The sequence below is a fragment of the Lepidochelys olivacea genome (genome assembly GCF_965140295.1).
Source record: "Lepidochelys olivacea isolate rLepOli2 genome assembly, chromosome: 8".
Taxonomy (NCBI): Eukaryota; Metazoa; Chordata; order Testudines; family Cheloniidae; genus Lepidochelys; species Lepidochelys olivacea.
This window is the reverse complement of record NC_140418.1, coordinates 8,327,643-8,348,029: the sequence shown is the minus strand read 5'-3', so window position 1 is coordinate 8,348,029 and position 20,387 is coordinate 8,327,643. Positions and strand designations below refer to the sequence as shown.

The 20,387-nt window shown below is 43.9% G+C and overlaps 1 protein-coding gene across 2 annotated transcripts in view; it reads right to left on the bottom strand.

Moving 5' to 3' along the window:
- Positions 1–20,387, bottom strand: part of ADAMTS2 (ADAM metallopeptidase with thrombospondin type 1 motif 2) — a 262,414-nt gene that overhangs the window by 72,380 nt on the left and 169,647 nt on the right. The window contains exon 4 of one of the 2 annotated variants that reach the window (XM_084637009.1): positions 3,251–3,453. In XM_084637009.1, the coding sequence (XP_084493135.1) occupies positions 3,251–3,453 (203 nt within the window). The remainder of the gene's footprint in view (positions 1–3,250; positions 3,454–20,387) is intronic. The other variant, XM_084637010.1, reaches the window with a different exon arrangement.

The following is a 20,387-nucleotide window of genomic DNA, read 5'->3' as shown; positions in this document are numbered from 1 at the left end:
AGGGGAAGATGAAGTCCTGTCCTCCCCAGCCCAGCCGGAACTAGCAGCTGAGCCTGGCGCAGGATAGAAGCCACCAGCCGGGTCTTCCCCAGTCCTGCCCCTGCCCCACAGTGATCTACCTCTCTGCTGGTTGCCCTGGGCACCCGGAACATACTGCTAGGGCGGGTCTCATGACCACTCTTGTGGCTTCCCTTTCCTTCCCCGTCAGAAAGCCATTTTTCTGCAGGAAAGCACAGAAATATGTGGGGGACATACATTCTTCGCATGCACAATGGTGCAGAATTCCACCAGGAGTAATATAATTAAGGGGAGAGCAGCCATAACAGAGATTCATAGATTTTAATGCCAGAAGGGACCACTGGGATTATCTAGTCTAATTTCCTGCAAAGAAAAGCAGAGGACCCCACCCACCACTTCCTGCATCATGTTATGGTTGAGATGAAGCATATTTTTTCAGAAAGATAGCCAATCATTACTATCACTCCCTGCTTAGTTATCACCCAATTCAGAAGTGCAGGACCTGGAATGCTTATGGATCACTGTTCTAACTGATAAATCACACAATGGGATACTGGCGGGGGTCTTTTAGAGACCACCAAAATCAGACTAGAAAACAGAATAAGCAGCTCCTTAAACATCTATAATGTGCAGAAAGAAAGACTGCATGATGCGGGACAGATGTTGGAGGTCCCATGATGTCACTGGAAAAATATACTAGGAGTGTCTAAAAATTACAGATGACATTGTCAGATTAGTGTTATATATCTGGACAGTCAGTTTAAAACTTCATGCAGAGATAAGTGTCTCATAATCAAACAACATTTTTAAAAATTATGCTCCAGGCAGAAATATTCCCAGTATTTTGGACTTCCGTTCACATTTCAACTTCCACATTCTGCAAAGTGCTGAAAGGTCATCTGGCAAGACATCCAGCCTCTAGAGGTCAGTCTAAACCCCTACCAGTCAAAATCTTTCAGTCAAAGACTAAATATGGCAGTGTCTTCTGTTAAATTCTACTCTATTATATTTAATGGAGACTTGTGTCTATCTTTATCACTACCACATAGGGTTGTCAACTTGCTAATCGCACAAAACTGAACACCCTTGCCCCACCCCTTCCCCGAGGCCCTACCCCTGCCCCTGCCCTCCTTGTCCGAGACCCTGCCCCGCTCACTCCATCCTCCTTCCTCTGTTGCTTGCTCTCACTCATTCATTCATTTTTACCATGCTGAGGCAGGGGATTGGGGTGTGGGCTCCAGGAGGGAATTTGGGTGAGGGAGGGTACTCAGGGCTGGGGCAGGGGCGTGGGAGGGGGTACGGGCTCTGGGAGGGAGTTTGGGTGCGGGATGGGGCTCAGGGCCTTGAGTGCAGGAAGGGATGCAGGCGGCGCTTATCTCAGGCAGTTCCCAGAAGCAGCCGGCGCTTATCTCAGGCAGCTCCCGGAAGCAGCCGGCATGTCCGTTGGCTCCTAGGTGGAGTCGCGGCCAGGCGGTACTGCACACTGCCTCTGCCCACAGCCGCTGCCCCTTCAGCTCCCATTGGCTGTGGTTCCCTGGCTGTCTCTCAGCCTTGGGGCCACAGGGACATGTCGCTGCTTCTGGGGAGCCACACGGAACCGGTAGGGAGCCTGCCAGCCCCGTACCAACTGGACTTTTAACAGCCCGGTCAGTGGTCCTGACCAGAGCCGCTGGGTCCCTTTTCGACCAGGTGTTCCAGTCAAAAAACAGACACCTGGCTATCCTACAACACAACCATACAGAGTCTATTACACTGATGGGATCTAAAAGATTACATATTTAATTAGGCAAACCCAGACATGCCAACAATGGAGCAAAAATTATATCAATTTCAGAAGACTAAGTAGCTTATTGTACATATTTAAATGCAGAGTGAAGAAAGTCTGGTCCAATGGTTGGGTGATTGTCAAGGTATCAAAAGACTGAATCAAATAATTTAAAAAAGTTTGCAAGCCAATCAACGTTTCTAATCTTTATTAGAACATAGCTCATAATATCTAGTGTGTCTGTGGGGAACATGGGGTAAGGGAACATACATCCTAAAGCATGATGACTGCTTTTCAGTGCTAGACGCAGAATTCCAAATACATTTCCATGACTCTAGGCTTGGGTCCAGCATGACACTGAAGCACAAACTTAACTTGAAGCATGTGAATGGTCCCACTGACAGTACTGTTCCCGGCCCCCACTTTTTTATTTTTTATAGAATCATAGAATCATAGAATATCAGGGTTGGAAGGGACCCCAGAAGGTCATCTAGTCCAACCCCCTGCTCAAAGCAGGACCAATTCCCAGTTAAATCATCCCAGCCAGGGCTTTGTCAAGCCTGACCTTAAAAACCTCTAAGGAAGGAGATTCTACCACCTCCCTAGGTAACGCATTCCAGTGTTTCACCACCCTCTTAGTGAAAAAGTTTTTCCTAATATCCAATCTAAACCTCCCCCACTGCAACTTGAGACCATTACTCCTCGTTCTGTCATCTGCTACCATTGAGAACAGTCTAGAGCCATCCTCTTTGGAACCCCCTTTCAGGTAGTTGAAAGCAGCTATCAAATCCCCCCTCATTCTTCTCTTCTGCAGGCTAAACAATCCCAGCTCCCTCAGCCTCTCCTCATAACTCATGTGTTCCAGTCCCCTAATCATTTTTGTTGCCCTTCGCTGGACTCTCTCCAATTTATCCACATCCTTCTTGAAGTGTGGGGCCCAAAACTGGACACAGTACTCCAGATGAGGCCTCACCAATGTCGAATAGAGGGGAACGATCACGTCCCTCGATCTGCTCGCTATGCCCCTACTTATACATCCCAAAATGCCATTGGCCTTCTTGGCAACAAGGGCACACTGCTGACTCATATCCAGCTTCTCGTCCACTGTCACCCCTAGGTCCTTTTCCGCAGAACTGCTGCCTAGCCATTCGGTCCCTAGTCTGTAGCTGTGCATTGGGTTCTTCCGTCCTAAGTGCAGGACCCTGCACTTATCTTTATTGAACCTCATCAGATTCCTTTTGGCCCAATCTTCCAATTGGTCTAGGTCCTTCTGTATCCTATCCCTCCCCTCCAGCGTATCTACCACTCCTCCCAGTTTAGTACATACCTATGTAGAAGCAGCCTGAATTTTTATGTTATTTCCTGTATTGAAAATATCTATCATGTCCTATTCAAACGGCTAAAGTGAAGTAAATTTAATCTAATTTCATTTTCAGTCCTCAGTGCAGGTAGCAGTAAGTTACTTACGATATTCATCAGGGTCAGAAGGTACTTCTGTACATGTTCTTTTCCATGGAACTGCACAACTGAGTCATCAACTCCCAGGAGAACTTCAATGTTGTAGTCATCATCATTCGCATGCCTCCGATACCTCTTTCTTGAGCTGTTTACATGGTCTTCAATGAGGCTCAGCATACTGACAAAGTTATCCAGATTACTCAGGTCAGCTGCTGAAATTAAATAAAAAAATAGGCCATCAGCAGCATATCAAGATGTGATTGTTTTAATCCTCATTGAAAAGACAAAATATGGTTTAAAAAGAGAGAGAGAGAGAGAGGCGCAGCTTCCTCTCTTACTCCAACATTATACCAGTGTAAGTAACTTCATTAGCATTATTCTGCATTTAAACGGGTGTAACAAGGAGAAAAATCTGGCCTACAGTATATCCACACTGCAACAAATGTGAATCCTCTCCCCATATCTTTGTGGTATCCAGTTGTATATTGCCATATATGTATATTAGCATATACTTAGACTGTATGCTCTTCGGCGCAGGGACCATCTCTTTCTTACAATTCCGAAGACAACGGGGCTGAGGCCTATAGACCCTACCACCATTGACGCCGACTCTGTGGATGCTCCAGTGCTGGAGCACACATGGAAAAAAATTAGTGGGTGCTTAGCACCTACTGGCGCCAGCTCCCTGTCACCCCCAACACCTCCCATCCGCTGGCGGCCCTGCCGATCAACTCCTCCTGCTCCTTCCCAGTGCCTCCTGCCCACAGCAAACAGCTGTTCTGCAACGTGAAGGAGGCACTGGGAGGGAGAGGGAGGAGTGCGGACGGGGTGTGCTCAGGAAAGGGGGCGCAAATGGGCAGGAAGAGGCGGGGCAGCGGCAGAGCGGGACAGGAAGAGGTGGGGTGGGGTGGGGACTTCAGGGAATGAGGCGGGTGGTGGCAGAGCCCGGGGGGAAGGGGGGTTTGAATACTCCCGGGACCCAGAGGAAGCCGGTACCTATACCTACCACAATATAAATACATAACAACAACAAATATAAAAGACGGTGCTAGAGCATACTACTATGTTGATATACCATGTGCCTGTTTGAAGTACAATCCTTGTTGTTAGAAGTTTCTGGAATAAAGAGACCATTCAGCTGTCTTGTGCTGGGGTGCTGTCCCTAACGGCAAATATGATAATGGTCCAGATCTTCTAATGGGAATTAGGTGCCTAAATATTTTTGAGGATTTGTGCCCATACGCCTTCCTTTTATTATTCAGATTCTCCAGTTCTAGTATCAATTTCATTGCAAATGCAATTACCCATGTAAGCTTTCTGCATTAAGCCATGTGAGGATAAACAAACCACTGCCAGCAGAGAGATATTAGATCTATTCATAGAAATGTAAATCTATCTGAAAAGCAATGATGTGGATACGTTTTCTACAACTCATGGACATTTTACATAATAAAGAAATACAATGAGAAATATATTCAAGATTTTTTTACAACAACTTTTCATCCTTTGTGCCCAGCTTGACTTGTCATATTGAATTATTGTAAATACAAGCACAATCTCCCAGGTGGAAAGTTAGGTAACATTATTATTGTTATTTATTTGTTTCCAATATTTCCCATTATTTAAAAAAAGGGGGAGGGCTGGGCTGCAGTTAATGGATGATCTGGGTCCACTTAAACAAATTATTGATAATAATTTGCTTGAAAACAAATTATTGGCACTTAACCCTACACTTAATTCTCCATCACTTGACGTCTTCTAATTAAGATTGGACGATTCCTTCTCCTGGCCTTCAAACAATCCACCAACTTTGCCAGACTCATCATTGGACACAAGCTCCGCACAGTCCAGGACAGACCAACTCAAAAGGCACCAGACCCGACCATAACAACGCATGCAAAACCTGCAGAAATATTGCCACTGCTATGATGATCAATACCCCCCCAACAAATCTTTCAAGATCCATAGTCATGGGTGGCGGGTGGAGCCCCACTTTGGGGAGGCTAGCCCCCAGCTCCACCCCTTCTGCCTATCCCCACACCCCCTCCCATATCCACACCTCCCCCACAGCCAAGGAGCCCTGGGCCAACCGGGGCCGCCGCAGCCATGTCGCCACTCTGCAGACCTGAAGCCATCCCACGGGAAAATTCAAAAGTTCTTCTCTTCTTCTCTCTTCTAGAAGAAGAACCTGAGCTTTTAGGATATGCCCCATGCAGGCTCCAGGGCGGATGAGGAGGTGGTATGTGTTACTCATCTTCCTGGGCTCATCAGTAATCTCCCTAAAATCCAGGGAGATTACTGACGAACCCAGGAAGTGAGTAGCACATACTCTCTCCTCAACAGCTCCAGAACCTGCATGATGCATAATAAAAAGCAAAAATTTCCCCCACCAAACCCCAACCGGGGTCAGGCAACAGCAGCTGCGCCATAGGTCCTACACATGCTTATCACAACATGTGCTGTAGCTCATCCAGTGTATCAAAAGGCCCCAGTAACAATTACTTGGGAGAAACCAAACAACAACCAGGTTCTTGAATGAACTCGCACAGAAAAATGGTAAAAGATAAAAACACCATTTCACCACGGTCAAACACTTTTCACAAAACGATCACTCTATTTCTGACCTCTCAGTCCTCGTCCTCAAAGGCAACTTGTACAACACATTCAAAAGATAAACCTGGGAGCTTAAATTCATAACTGTACTAGTTATCAAAAATCATGGGCTCAAGACATTCGTTTTACGCCTCATTACAACAATTTGTAACCTACTAAATCTCCTTTATTCTACAATTGTAGAGGTGTTAGCTGCCCACTTCACCTTAAATGGTCTCTTGTAACATGTGTTAACCCCTGATCTTTTCCATCCTTGTATTTATCTGCGAGTATCTTTCCCAGACCACCCAAAGAAGAGCTCTGTGTAAGCTTGAAAGCTTGTCTCTTTCACCAACAGCAGTTGGACCAATAAAAGATACTACCTCACCCACCTTGTCTTTCCAGAATTAGTCAAACACAAGTTACTGGTCTCAATACAGGAATAACTGGATGAAATTCTTTTCCTTCTATTATACAGGAGATACTAGATGATCTAATGGTCCCTTCTGGCCTTAAAGATCTATGAACAAGAACCCCATTGCAGTAGGCATACAACCACATAGTAAAAAGCACAAGCCCTGCCACCAAAGAGTTTACAATCTTGGTTAATAACAAGATGCAACAGGTTGATGACACAAACAGAAGGGGAGAATCCCTGTTTCAGTACCCCTTCTTTCCTCCGCTGCTCCAAACAGTAGTTCTTCCTATGATAAAGACAGCCTTAAATGTAGCTAATGAATGCAGTAATCATATTCTACTTTCTGCAGGCTCCCATTGGCTCCAACTCTTGGGGCAGCTTGAAGTTTTCGGAAATTAAGTTGGTCAGAATCCACGGCTCAACTTGAAAATTATTTCTTCGCTATAATCCCAGTTGACAGTTTCAGGATGACAGGTAAACAACCCTAGACTAGCAATCCTAAAGGGAATTCTTCACCAGGGTTTGAAAATCTGTCAAACAGCCTATTGCAGCCCGATTTTGTAGGGCATTCCCACACGAAAATTTTAGTGTTAATCTTTTATAGCAACGAGAAGCAATTATTTAGCAATCACTCAAAACCTCATGAGATTTACTACGAAATCTTGTGGCAACCATATTTTTGTTCTCTATTACGGCAAACTGTTGTCACTGTGAAATTTGACAGTAAATCTTATAAGCTTTTTAGAAAAGCTAGACTAGCTTGGCAATTGCTACAAGTCATGTCCTGTTTACTTTGCACACAGATAAGTATAATAAAAATGGCAAAACAAAGGCTACTGATATATGATATTGAGAAATGGTTTCTCTTTCCAGTGCTTGGCAGGGCAAGGGAGACTGGATCTCTGGGGGGCTGAATGCTTTGATGTGATCCGAGTTAGGGAGATTGTGTTGATGTCATTGATGACAGGCAGTTTTGACAGTGGCACTGGCAGATCAGTCTCTGCTCTGTTGTTGCTGTTGTTTTTATGGACTGTGATCCTGTCCTTGGGAGTGGTGTCTGTTTTTTTCCATTTATGTGTCTAAATCAAAATAAAATAATGACTTCTAGGAGGTGTGACAGGATGGGCAGCCCACTCTCCCCCCCCCACCTGCCATGGCCTTTTAAGGGCTTGAAAGGACAATAGATATCTATATAGACGAGCGGTGGGCAAACTTTTTGGCCCGAGGGCCACACCAGGGTTCCAAAACTGTATGGAAGGCAGGGTAGGGAAGGCTGTGCCTCCCAAACAGCCTGGCACCTGCCCCCTACCTGCTCACTCCCACTTCCCACCCCCTGACTGCCCTCCTCTGAATCCCCGACCCATCTAACCCCCCCTGCTCCTTGTCCCCTGACTGCCCCCTCCCAGGACCCCACATCCCTAACCACCCCTCCCTGGAACTCCAACCCCTATCATCCCCCCCACGCTCCCTGTTTCCTGACCCCTATCCATACACCCCTCCCCATGACAGGCCCCCCCAGGACTCCCAAGCCTATCCAACCACTTCCTGCTCCCTGTCCCCTGACTGCACCCCGGGACCCTCTTCCCCTTATCCAACTCCCCTTCCCCCTTATACATTTAAAAAATAAATTGCATGGTAAGTTTCACATTCTGATTGTCCAACTGACTTTTAAAAATGCAGCTCGTTTTCCTCTGCCAACAACTTAGTAATAAGAACATCAGTAACATGGTGCAAGATGCCACTCGTGAAACAACAAGCCACAAAGATCAGCATTTCTGACTCAGTGGATCTGATGGCTAGTATTTACAGGCATGCTCCTGAAGAAACCCCTTAGTTAGGTTTCCTGTCACTTCCACCGAGTTGCTATAAATTGCAGATCTGCACTGTTGCTGAGCAAGCTGACTCATGTTTACTGCTGGACTGGGAGAAGGCAAAGTACCATAATCAGGTACCCTTGATAGATGCTTAACTTGCACAACCCTCTAGCTACTTCTTCTAAGTCAAGCCTTTTAAAATTGCACCTAACATTTTTATAATCATCCCTATTACTTGCATGCTACCCATGAGCAACTGATCTCCAAATTAAGTCTGTTAATTGTATGTTACATAAATTCTCATCTGTCATCCCTGGGGAACTGAACATCAAATCAATGAGACTGCAACCTGCCTCCTTTGTAAAGACAGACAAAAGCAGCAGTTAACGTTTGCTCTTTATCCTGTGATATAGGGTAATTTCTCTACACTCAATTTTAAATAGCCCAATGGCTTTTTATTTTTGCTAGCTCAGCATATAGTTGCAATGTGTCTGGCTCAATTGCTAATCATTATTCTTTTTTAAATCTCTAACTTTTCTATGTGTTTTTATAGGTCTGCTCTACCATCCTCTTTCCCACTTTCTATTTTGTTTTTAATGCCCTCTGTCTGTGTTTTCTTCTTTAAACTCCTACTTAACCACAACAGCCTCTTCATAATTCATGAATTCCTTTTTCATAGCGTGGTTTGCATTTGGACCCTTATGCTATATATCATTCAGAAGAAAACAGGACAAATCCAACAAGGTGAATTAAAATGGAAGAAAGGTGAAAGCAAATTGAAAGTGTCCTAAACATAAAGGGAAGGTTTACCACCTTTCTGTATACAGTGCTATAAAATTCCTCCTGGCTAGAGGCAAAACGCTTTCACCTATAAAGGGTTAAGAAGTTAAGGTAACCTTGCTGGCACCTGACCCAAAATGACCAATGAGGGGACAAGATACTTTCAAATCTGGAGCCGGGGGCGGGGGGCACACGGACAAAGGGTTCTGTCTGTCTGGGCGATGCTTTTGCTGAGAACAGATCAGAAATGCAAGCCTTCCAACTCCTGTTAAGTTAGTAAGTAATCTAGCTAGACAATGCATTTGATTTTCTTTTGTTAATGGCTGGTAAAATAAGCTGTGCTGGAGGAAATGTATATTCCTGTTTTCGTGTCTTTTTGTAATTTAAGGTTTTGCCTAGAGGGATTCTCTATGTTTTGAATCTGATTACCCTGTAAGGTATTTACCATCCTGATTTTACAGAGGTGATTCTTTTACCTTTTCTTTAATTAAAATTCTTCTTTTAAGAACCTGATTGATTTTTCATTGTTCTTAAGATCCAAGGGTTTGGGTCTGTGTTCACCTGTACCAATTGGTGAGGATTATTATCAAGCCTTCCCCAGGAAAGGGGTGTAGGGCTTGGGGGGCATATTTTGGGGGAAGACGTCTCCAAGTGGTCTCTTTCCCTGTTCTTTGTTTAAAACGCTTGGTGGTGGCAGTATACTGTTCAAGGACAAGGCAGAGTTTGTACCTTGGGGAAGTTTTTAACCTAAGCTGGTAAAAATAAGCTTAGGGGGTCTTTCATGCAGGTCCCACATCCGTACCCTAGAGTTCAGAGTGGGGAAGGAACCTTGACAAAAGGGAAAAGAAATCCTACTCTGTGTACTAGTAAAATGCTACAACCTTAAGGCCCTGATCAGAAAAGTATTCCCAAGCAAGACAGCACTTAAGCACGTGCTTGGACGTAGGATTGTGACTGTTGCCCTATAGTCCACAAATCAAGAGCAATTAAACAATTATGGTGGCAGTTTTATTTTTTCACTTTCTGTGTAAATTCTTTATTTTCATTTTTTCATAGGTAAGGCCAGAAGGGACCACTGTGATCACTGTCTGATCTCCTGCATAACACCACCCTAGAACTGTGTGTGTGGCCCAGAACCTACTTGCAGATGGAAGAAAGGATTCCGTCCCTATGAATCCCCATATAACTCTCACCCACAGTGCCTTTTTGCTCAGGTTCTGCTCTTGGAATCAGGATTGTCCCACAATTCCCCCCCCCCCCCCATGCTCTTAAACTGTGGTTCAGGCAGTGATGAGCTGCCAAAATCTTAACAACAGGTTCCCTCCTTACCCCAGGGGGGGGTCATTGCCCCCCCTGTCCCCCCTAGGACTCCTGCCCCATCCAACCCCCGCATTCCTTGATGCCCCCCCAGGACCTCTGCCCCATCCACCCCTGTTCCCTGACTGCCCCCAGAACCAGGCAGGAGGGTCTCATGGGCCACCATAGTGGGTGCCCACCCCGCCCTTAAGAGCCAGAGGGATGTGCCAGGGGGCGAGGTGGGGAGTCCTGCATTCGGCAGGTCCCTCTAGCTCCTAGGGGCGGGGAAGCGTAGCTGGGGGGGAGCAGGGGCCGCTCCCCCCACTGATCACATCAAAAGTGGCGCCTTTAGGTGCCAACTCTGTGGGTGCTCCAGGGCTGGAGCACCCACGGAGAAAATTTGGTGGGTGCAGAGCACCCACTGGTAGCTCCCTGCCCCGCGCCCGGCCCCAGCTCACCTCACCTTTGCTCTACCTCTGAATGCACCACCCTGCTCTGCTTCTCCAACCCCCCGCCAGCTTCCTGCGAATCAGCTGTTCGGCGGGAAGCCGGGGAGGGCTGAGAAGCAGGCGGCAGCTTCCCACTCAGACCGAGGTGAACTGGGGCAGGGAGCGGTTCCCCTTTGTGCCCCCCTCGCCCCGGTTATCTGCTGCAGCGCAAGCGGCCCTCCTCGTGCTCCCCCGCCCCAGCTCACCTCCGCCTCCCTGGGCCTAAGTGTGAAGCTGCCGCCTACTTCTCAGCCCGCCCCGGCTTCCCGCGTGAACAGCTGATTCGCGGGAAGCCTGGGGGCAGGGGTGGAGAAGCAGAGTGGGGCGGTGCGTTCAGAGGAGGAGGCGGAGGCGAGCTGGGGCCAGGGCAGGGAGCTGCCGGTGGGTGCTCTGCACCCACCAAATTTTCCCCTTGGGTGCTCCAGGGCTGGAGCACCCATGGAGTCAGCGCCTAAGGCGCCACTTTTGCCTGGTTAAATTTAGAAGCCCTTTTAGAACCGGTTGTCCCTCGCGGAACAACCGGTTCTAAAAGGGCTTCTAAATTTAACAACCGGTTCTAGCGAACTGGTGCAAACAGGCTCCAGCTCACCACTGGGTTCAGGGCTAGTCCAGTAAAGTTAACTTCTGCCCATGAGACACTTGAATGTTCAGTCCATACTGCAAAGCATGAGTAAATTACAGAGAATTAGCACATTTAATGACTGAGACAGGTGACCCCTAGCATTTTAAATGACATGTGCAACAACCTCATTTGCAATTGTAATGGAATGAAATGCCAAGCCATGGTACAAGACTTGAATTACAACAGTTTAATCTGATGCATCAATGCTCTTTTTATAAACCATGTATTTTGCAGCAAGGGAAAATGAAATTTCATTACAGTGCAAACAAACAAACATAAAAAATCCTGCAAGTAATCAAAACATACAGTTCCCTACCACTGGAAAATAAGCAAAGAAATTCACATGATACACCAGAGCTGATTAGAAGCACCTCTGAAAAATAACAAAGGTTATAAGCAAACATTTACTTTATAAATGCATTTTAGCTCTGCTCATAGAACAAAATATTCTGCTTATGTTTAGTTAACGTTTCAAAAGCTGAACTATACAATACATTTTAAGAGGAAAGAAGTCCTAACTAGATGATCATAAACTGAAAATCACTCAACTAAACTTTTAAATGTTAAATACAATACAAATAAATAGAAATCTGATCATATTTTACAATGACCCATATGACCATATGATCAACGCCTGTTCCTCCTATACAACGAGCTGCTGCCAAGCAAAAGGATCTTTTAACTATGCAATGCTTCGTAAATAATGACCTGTCTTCAATTTTTGAAAAGGGAACAGAAAAAAACACTTACAATTTTAATAGGGAAAAAAATGCATGTGTCCCGACTTTCTTATGTGTTCTCAATCAGCTTGTTATAATTCTACAGAATATTGTGTCCCGAAAGCAACAGTCAGAACAAAGCTATAACATGAGTTTAGCAACAGGAAAGGGATATGCATATCACATCATGAGTTCAATCTTTACACTGATGTTGTAATGTATAATACTCTTGGATAGTTTTGATAGTAGAATTTGAATCAGAGCAGTCATAAGCTCTAATATTACTAGTGGTTTGATAATGTCCTTATTGCTAACTTTCTCTAACAACAAGAGTAGTTGAAGATGAGTAAAGCTACTGTCCATATGACTGCAAGAAACTAATTCTAGGGAAGCAGAGAGTTCTTATAATACAAAATGATTACAGAAAAGTCTGGAAAGTAAAATCATTCTGTTCTCTAGCAAATTAATATGAGGTTTATTCCCAAGGCGTCTTGAAAACATTGCCAAAGTCTTTTTTATATATATTTATACAAACAAAGAAAATTTGGAACTCAGAATCTGTCAGGTGCTACAAAAGGCAAACTGATATAAATATTGCTTTGTTTTATTAGGCTGCGTGGCTGTGAAATTTGGACCCTACAGGCAACAGCTAAGAAGTGAGGCTTTCAAAATGCATCACATATGAGTGTGTATCAGGGAAGGAGAGAAATAATGAAAGGAAAAAGCAATGTGTGGATACTCAAAACACCTGTGGAGTGACTCTGGAGGAGGGAGATCATGAAATTAAGGTTAAAATAATACAAACGTAAAAGAGTGGGGAAAAAAGTGTATAGCACTATCCCAGCGATAGTCCACTACCTCCAACAAAAAAATTAATGCAAACCACAGCCATGTGCTCTTCTCAAGCCACCAAGTCTAGGCCCTGGGACTGTGACTAACACACCAGTTTCAGGAAAAATTAAAGTGAAAAATTTTCAAGGTGATCTCTGCAATGAAAAGTGCTAAAGATGTAGTTTTTTAAAAAAAGCTAAGATTAGCATAGCCTTGATATCTATGGGCTCACAAAGCCATAGGGTACTGTGGCTGCCAACTGTAAATATAATTTATTTTTTATTTCCCTCTCTGCCCCTATCAATCTTCCAGTGGCATCATGGTAATTTCAGAACATGCATACAAGATTATTTATTATTGGTGTCCAGGTCAGCTTCAGTGATGTCTGAATTCCTTGTAGAAGATGGAGGTACAATTCCTCCATCTTTTAGAATGGCTTGCTATGTAATCAAATTGAGGTAATTTTTCTATGAAACAAGATATACTGGTACCAGATAGTTCCTAAATGCATGGTAAGCAGTACTATCTTAAAGGAGTGAAGTCATACCCAACCACTGCATCAAAAAACAAAGTTATATAGGCCTGATGCTCATTTACATAGGGAAACTTTACACTGCTCTGGCAGCGCAAACCATCCTTTAAAAGGCCATAAATTATATTTATACTCCCTTTGAGGCCCCTTTACACCTCCAGAGCCCTGTAAAGTTGCCTTAGGATAAGTGAGAATTGGGCCCTTGCTCTAGAAAGTAAAATGAAGAATCTGGAAAGTGAATGTATAAAGTCAAATGATCAAAATATGAAAAATTCTTCCATTTAAGCATAAATATAATAAAACCTTAAGTGAAAGAACTTTGTATTTTAATGAGATATGATCCAAATGGGGGAAATGTCACTTGTTAGATCACACAAATACTTTTTTTTCCAGTCAGATTCTTCTGCTAATGACTTTTTAATATGAGACAAGGATATCGGCAAACTATTCGAATGGTTTACTTGACTGCACTGATATAACCAATAGCAAACCTTGAAATATTAAAAACATGTCATTAAACTATCCCAAGTGTTACTAAGCCTAGCTGAGGGTAAAAGGCTAGACAAGTCTATAGCTATTAGAGAAATATAGATGATATTAAGGTAAAAGCAGAAGGTTGCCTCAGGGCTTGATACATTCACTGCATTCTGAATTCTACTTAGTGTATAAAGAAGCCTGGGAAACAAGCAGGGAGAACTGGAAGCCCTGGCACAGTCAAGGAATTATGATGTGATTGGAATAACGAGACTTGGTGGGATAACTCCGATGACTGGAGTACTGTCATGGATGGATATAAACTGTTCAGGAAGGACAGGTAGGGCAGAAAAGGTGGGGGAGTTGTACTGTATGTAAGAGAGCAGTATTACTGCTCAGAGCCCAAGTATGAAACTGCAGAAAAACCTGAGTGTCTCTGGATTAAGTTTAGAAGTGTGAGCAACAAGGGTGATGTCATGGTGGGAGTCTGCTATAGACCACCGGAGCAGGGGGATGAGGTGGACGAGGCTTTCTTTCAGCAACTCACAGAAGTTACTAGATCGCAGGCCCTGGTTCTCATGGGAGACTTCTATCATTGCTGGGAGAGCAATACAGCGGTGCACAGACAATCCAGGAAGTTTTTGGAAAGTGTAGGGGACAATTTCCTGGTGCAAGTGCTGGAGGAACCAACTAGCGGCAGAGCTCTTCTTGACCTGCTGCTCACAAACTGGGAAGAATTAGTAGGGGAAGCTAAAGTGGATGGGAACCTGGGAGGCAGTGACCATGAGATGGTCGGGTTCAGGATCCTGACACAGGGAAGAAAGGAGAGCTGCAGAATATGGACCCTGGACTTCAGAAAAGCAGACTTTGACTCCCTCCGGGGACTGATGGGCAGGATCCCCTGGGAGAATAACATGAGGGGGAAAGGAGTCCAGGAGAGCTGGCTGTATTTTAAAGAATCCTTATTGAGGTTACAGGGACAAACCATCCCGATGTGTAGAATGAATAGTAAATATGGCAGGCGACCAGCTTGGCTTAACAGTGAAATCCTTGCTGATCTTAAACACAAAAAAGAAGCTTACAAGAAGTGGAAGATTGGACAAATGACCAGGGAAGAGTATAAAAATATTGCTCGGCATGCAGGAGTGAAATCAGGAAGGCCAAATCACACCTGGAGTTGCAGCTAGCAAGAGATGTTAAGAGTAACAAGAAGGGTTTCTTCAGGTATGTTAGCAACAAGAAGAAAGTCAAGGAAAGTGTGGGCCCCTTACTGAATGAGGGAGGCAACCTAGTGACAGAGGATGTGGAAAAAGCTTATGTACTCAATGCTTTTTTTGCCTCTGTCTTCACGAACAAGGTCAGCTCCCAGACTGCTGCACTGGGCAGCACAGCATGGGGAGGAGGTGACCAGCCCTCTGTGGAGAAAGAAATGGTTTGGGACTATTTAGAAATGCTGGATGAGCACAAGTCCATGGGGCCAGATGTGCTGCATCCAAGAGTGCTAAAGGAGTTGGTGGATGTGATTGCAGAGCCATTGGCCATTATCTTTGAAAACTCATGGCGATCGGGGAAAGTCCTGGACAACTGGAAAAAGGCTAATGTAGTGCTCATCTTTAAAAAAGGGAAGAAAGAGGATCCTGGGAACTACAGGCCAGTCAGCCTCACCTCAATCCCTGGAAAAATCATGGAGCAGGTCCTCGAGGAATCAATTCTGAAGCACTTAGAGGAGAGGAAAGTGATCAGGAACAGTCAGCATGGATTCACCAAGGGCAAGTCATGCCTAACTAATCTAATTGCCTTCTATGAAGAGAAAACTGGCTCTATGGATGAGGGGAAAGTGGTGGTCATGTTGTTCCTTGACTTTAGCAAAGCTTTTGACACGGTCTCCAACAGTATTCTTGCCAGCAAATTAAAGAAGTATGGGCTGAATGAATGGACTATAAGGTGGATAGAAAGTTGGCTAGATTGTCGGGCTCAACGGGTAGTGATCAATGGCTCCATGTCTAGTTGGCAGCCGGTATCAAGTGAAGTGCCCCAAGGGTCGGTCCTCGGGACGGTTTTGTTCAATATCTTCATTAATGATCTGGAGGATGGTGTGTATAGCACTCTCAGCAAGTTTGCAGATGACACTAAACTGGGAGGAGAGGTAGATACGCTGGAGGGTAGGGATAGGATACAGAGGGCCCTAGACAAATTTGAGGATTGGGCCAAAAGAAATCTGATGAGGTTCAACAAGGACAAGTGCAGAGTCCTGCACTTAAGACAGAAGAATCCCATGCACCGCTACAGACTAGGGACCGAATGGCTCGCCAGCAGTTCTGCAGAAAAGGACCTAGGGGTTACAGTGGATGAGAAGCTGGATGTGAGTCAACAGTGTGCCCTTGTTGCCAAGAAGGCCAATGGCATTTTGGCATGTATATGTAGGGGCATTGCCAGCAGATCGAGGGACGTGATCGTTCCCCTCTATTCGACATTGGTGAGGCCTCATCTGGAGTACTGTGTCCAGTTTTGGGCCCCACACTACAAGAAGGATGTGGAAAAATTGGAAAGAGTCTAGCAGAGGGCAACAAAAATGATTAGGGGACTGGAACACAGGACTTATGAGGAGAGGCTGAGGGAACTGGGATTGTTTAGACTGCGGAAGAGAAGAATGAAGGGGGATTTGATAGCTGCTTTCAACTACCTGAAAGGGGGTTCCAAAGAGGATGGCTCTAGACTGTTCTCAGTGGTAGCAGATGACAGAACAAGGAGTAATGGTCTCAAGTTGCAGTGGGGGAGGTTTAGGTTGGATATTAGGAAAAACAGTTTCACTAGGAGGGTGGTGAAACACTGGAATGCGTTACCTAGGGAGGTGGTGGAATCTCCTTCCTTAGAAGTTTTTAAGGTCAGGCTTGACAAAGCCCTGACTGGGATGATTTAGTTGGGGATTGGTCCTGCTTTGAGCAGGGGGTTGGACTAGATGACCTCCTGAGGTCCCTTCCAACCCTGCTATTCTATGATTCTATGAATGTATAGCTCCTAATCTGTTACTTCTCCATAATGAATGCAAAACCCCAAAGCCACCACCAATGAAACCACTTAATCCTTTACAGAAGCATGAGTTACATTAATCAAAAAACTAGAGAACCTCACCTGTAAGAATTATAGGCTGCCAGTAATTAATACATTTGGATTGGGATGTACATGCTAAAACTGGTAAAACAGAGTGACTTGCTTGAAAGCCCATGCTTCTAAAGTGAGTTGGGGTTTTGATATAAATATTTCGTTCTGATCGTTCAAACCTGTACCATCTGGTCTATTCACCTAAAAGATTTGGCTGCAGTTATTTTGCTTAAAGCTAAAAAGCCTTTCATCAAGTTAAACAGCTGATATAAGATTATGCAGGACAAATTTAAAGCTACTCCTGTTAATTAGCAGCTGTAAATCTGTATATTTTATAAATATATGTACATACACATTTTCTTTTACTTGTTTCTCCCAGAAATTATTGCTTAGATGAAGACTATTTGTCTGTCAAACATAACACAGGTCCCTTCCAGTCCTATGATTCTATGATGAGACATCAGTAATAATAATTACTGAGCACTTCTGTGTTTATATAGTTTAAAAGGCACCTTGGAGATACACTATCTACCTAGAAACTAACATAGCTCCCTTTCTGTAGTATCTGAACACCTTAACTACTAATGAATGTACCCTCCCATAAACTTCTGCAAAGTAAGGCAGTAGTATTATCCCAAATTGTAAGACAATGATATAAATTCTGTGCATTATCCGACTAGTAAAAAAAAACAAAAAACCAATTCCACATAGTTAAATCACAAGCATAAACACTAATTATTTTCAGACTTCTACTGGGAGGCTGCTCACTGAATCCTTGTCCAAGGAGTTCTCTGTTGTTCTATCTACACTATTCTTTTCAGTGAGGAGCTTTGAAAGGCTGAATCAGTGCTCAAAATGAATGTTTTTAAAGTGGTTGTACAAATTAGCATTTACTTGTCTAACAAGTTTTATTCAATTATGCAAGAAGAAAAGATATGAAAGGACCATAGTCAATAAAGACTTTGCTTAGCTTGAATACTCCAGACACCCCCACAAGTCCCATACGATGTATTGTTTGCGGCTTGTGTAGTTCTGTCTGGTCCCATCCAGTGTGGCAGCTGCACAGTGTATTTATTGAATCTGGCACTACTCAATACCCATCATTTCTTCCACTATTTTCAGCTTAATAAGAAAAATGACATCACCAGCTGCTTTTATCCCATTCAGCTTCAACAGAAACCAGTCTCTCATGTTTAGGTGTTCTTCCCCCTTGGCTTACCAGATTCTGATTATCTTTGCTATATACTTTCTTTTAGCATAGAGCTTTAAGCTCGACCCTATACCACACTTCTACTAGCGATGGGTAAATTACCCCAAACCTTCAGCATATTTTAGAACCAAACTTCCCCCGATCCTTTAAAGTTTCTGAAACATTCATGTGGTTGCTGTTGTGGTTTTTCTTTGTTTTGCATTTCTGGCGTCCACCCTGGATCAGAAATGTCACAAGTCTTCCAGCTGGTAGGGCCTAATTCTCCTCTCACTTACTCTGGAGTAAATTGGGAGTAACTACATTGTAGCTCAATGGAGTTATGTCAGTATTAACTCAGTGGAAGTGAGAGAAGAGTCAGGCTTGTAGTCTTCAAACTACATTGTTAGCATGTTGTAACATGATTACAAAGCAGAACAACACACGTTTCCAAAGTTTTGGGAGCTTGGGGAGGAGAACAGGCTTCAGTACCAGGTCAGGCAAATATTACATCCCTAATCTTCTAGTGGTTCTCTGTATGCCTTAGTTTTTTCCTTTTAACTGATGTATTCAAGCAACAAGCAGCTTCTTAGCCTAGCACAGAGGGCATGGCTACAAGAAAATACCATGGGTGTATTTTAGAAGTACGGAAATTAGGTATAACCCTCCAAATCCTGCAAAGCCACATAATGTTGCAAAGTTTCCCATGCATGAGTTCTTTGTAAGAGTCGGAGATTATATTGTGAATATCGCCAACTGTGCTACTACATAGGAATAGCCAAAGGAGGGAGGAGGAAAAAAGAAAAAGGGTGACTAATCTTGCCCAAATTCTGAGGGTTCATATTTGATGTGGGAGTATCATACCTAATCATGGGTGTTCTCATACCCTCCAGTTTGAATGGAGTTCTGTCTTTTCCAGAGGCTGACCACATTCATGTTACTGTCCCCATCTTGTCACATATAGGTTATGCAATCAGCACATCACTGTTTAAGCCATTAGCAATATCCATCAGTCCCTGTAAAATTAGGAAATACTAACTTTGTGTGGCCAGCTGCGACAAGGATGCTGTGAAAGATAAAACACAATGTGTGAAGGGAAGGGAAGGGAAAGCAGCTTGTAAAGGAAAAAACCTTTTAAAGGTGAAATCATAAAGTATGAGTGTTAAGCTCTGGTATGAAATTAGCGCAGCAACAAATTGCCTATCTCATCAGTCTCAGCTTCCCCTTATCACAAGGATATGGCTGCTGGAGCTTTGAATTGGAGAGAAATGATGCTATAGTAAATGCATAACCACACCAGAGTGACAGACCTCAGCTGCCTCAATATGAGAATCTTTCAACTTTCCAGGCTTTTTATTGGTGGGTGATCATTAGGGTATTATGCAAAAGAAAGGATTGAGAGGGAAAGGAGATAACCATTGCCCTACAGAGAAGATTTGAATTTCAGACTGCAGGTTCCAGTAATAGATACAGTGTGAGATTCAAATAAGTGCTATCACTGCTACTTTTTCCTAAAGTGAAGGATCAAGCAAAATGTTGGCTCCCTCAGAATTTAATCTTCCTCCCTGCAACAAAAGAGTATAGGCTAACAGAGATATCAGGGCAAGAAACAAAATCTCAAATCTAATGGAAGTTCTGAGGTCGTGTGGATGTGTTAATGCCAGTGGCACTTCTCAACAACTGCACCAGAAATATTTTAAATAGATGCATCCTAAAAACCTGTTAATGCTCTGAAAATGAGAGAGGACATCTGTATCTGGATAATCTAAATTAGGAGAGGAATCAGTGAAAGAGATCACACTGAAACATTTGAGTGCCAGGACAATTTCTTAACATGAATAAATCACTCTGTAGTTTCATTTACAATTCCCACAGCTGCAGAGAAACCCAGGAAACTGGCAGAGTTGCCATGTGAAAAAGACCAAAAATATGTAGTCTGTAAGAAAAACCATTTGACTTGGCACTTTTGTGCTGGATTCATCCCAAGCAAACAAGTTCTTGTCCCACAGACGCTTCTGACTTCATACTTCAAGGAGGAATGACAAGAAAGCGTGCTGATTCTTTGTTCCAATGTGCAACTCAAACACCCCCCCAGGGACTTTGGGGGTTGGATCTAGCCATTAAATGCTCAGGCATACCTAGAAAAGCAAAAAGTTTTGCAAAACACATCGGCAGACTATGGGTGAAATCCTGGCTCCATTGAAATCATAGAATCATAAGGTTAGACAGGACCACCAGGGTCATCTATTCTAACCCCCGGACAAGATGCAGGATTTGTTGTGTCTGAACCAT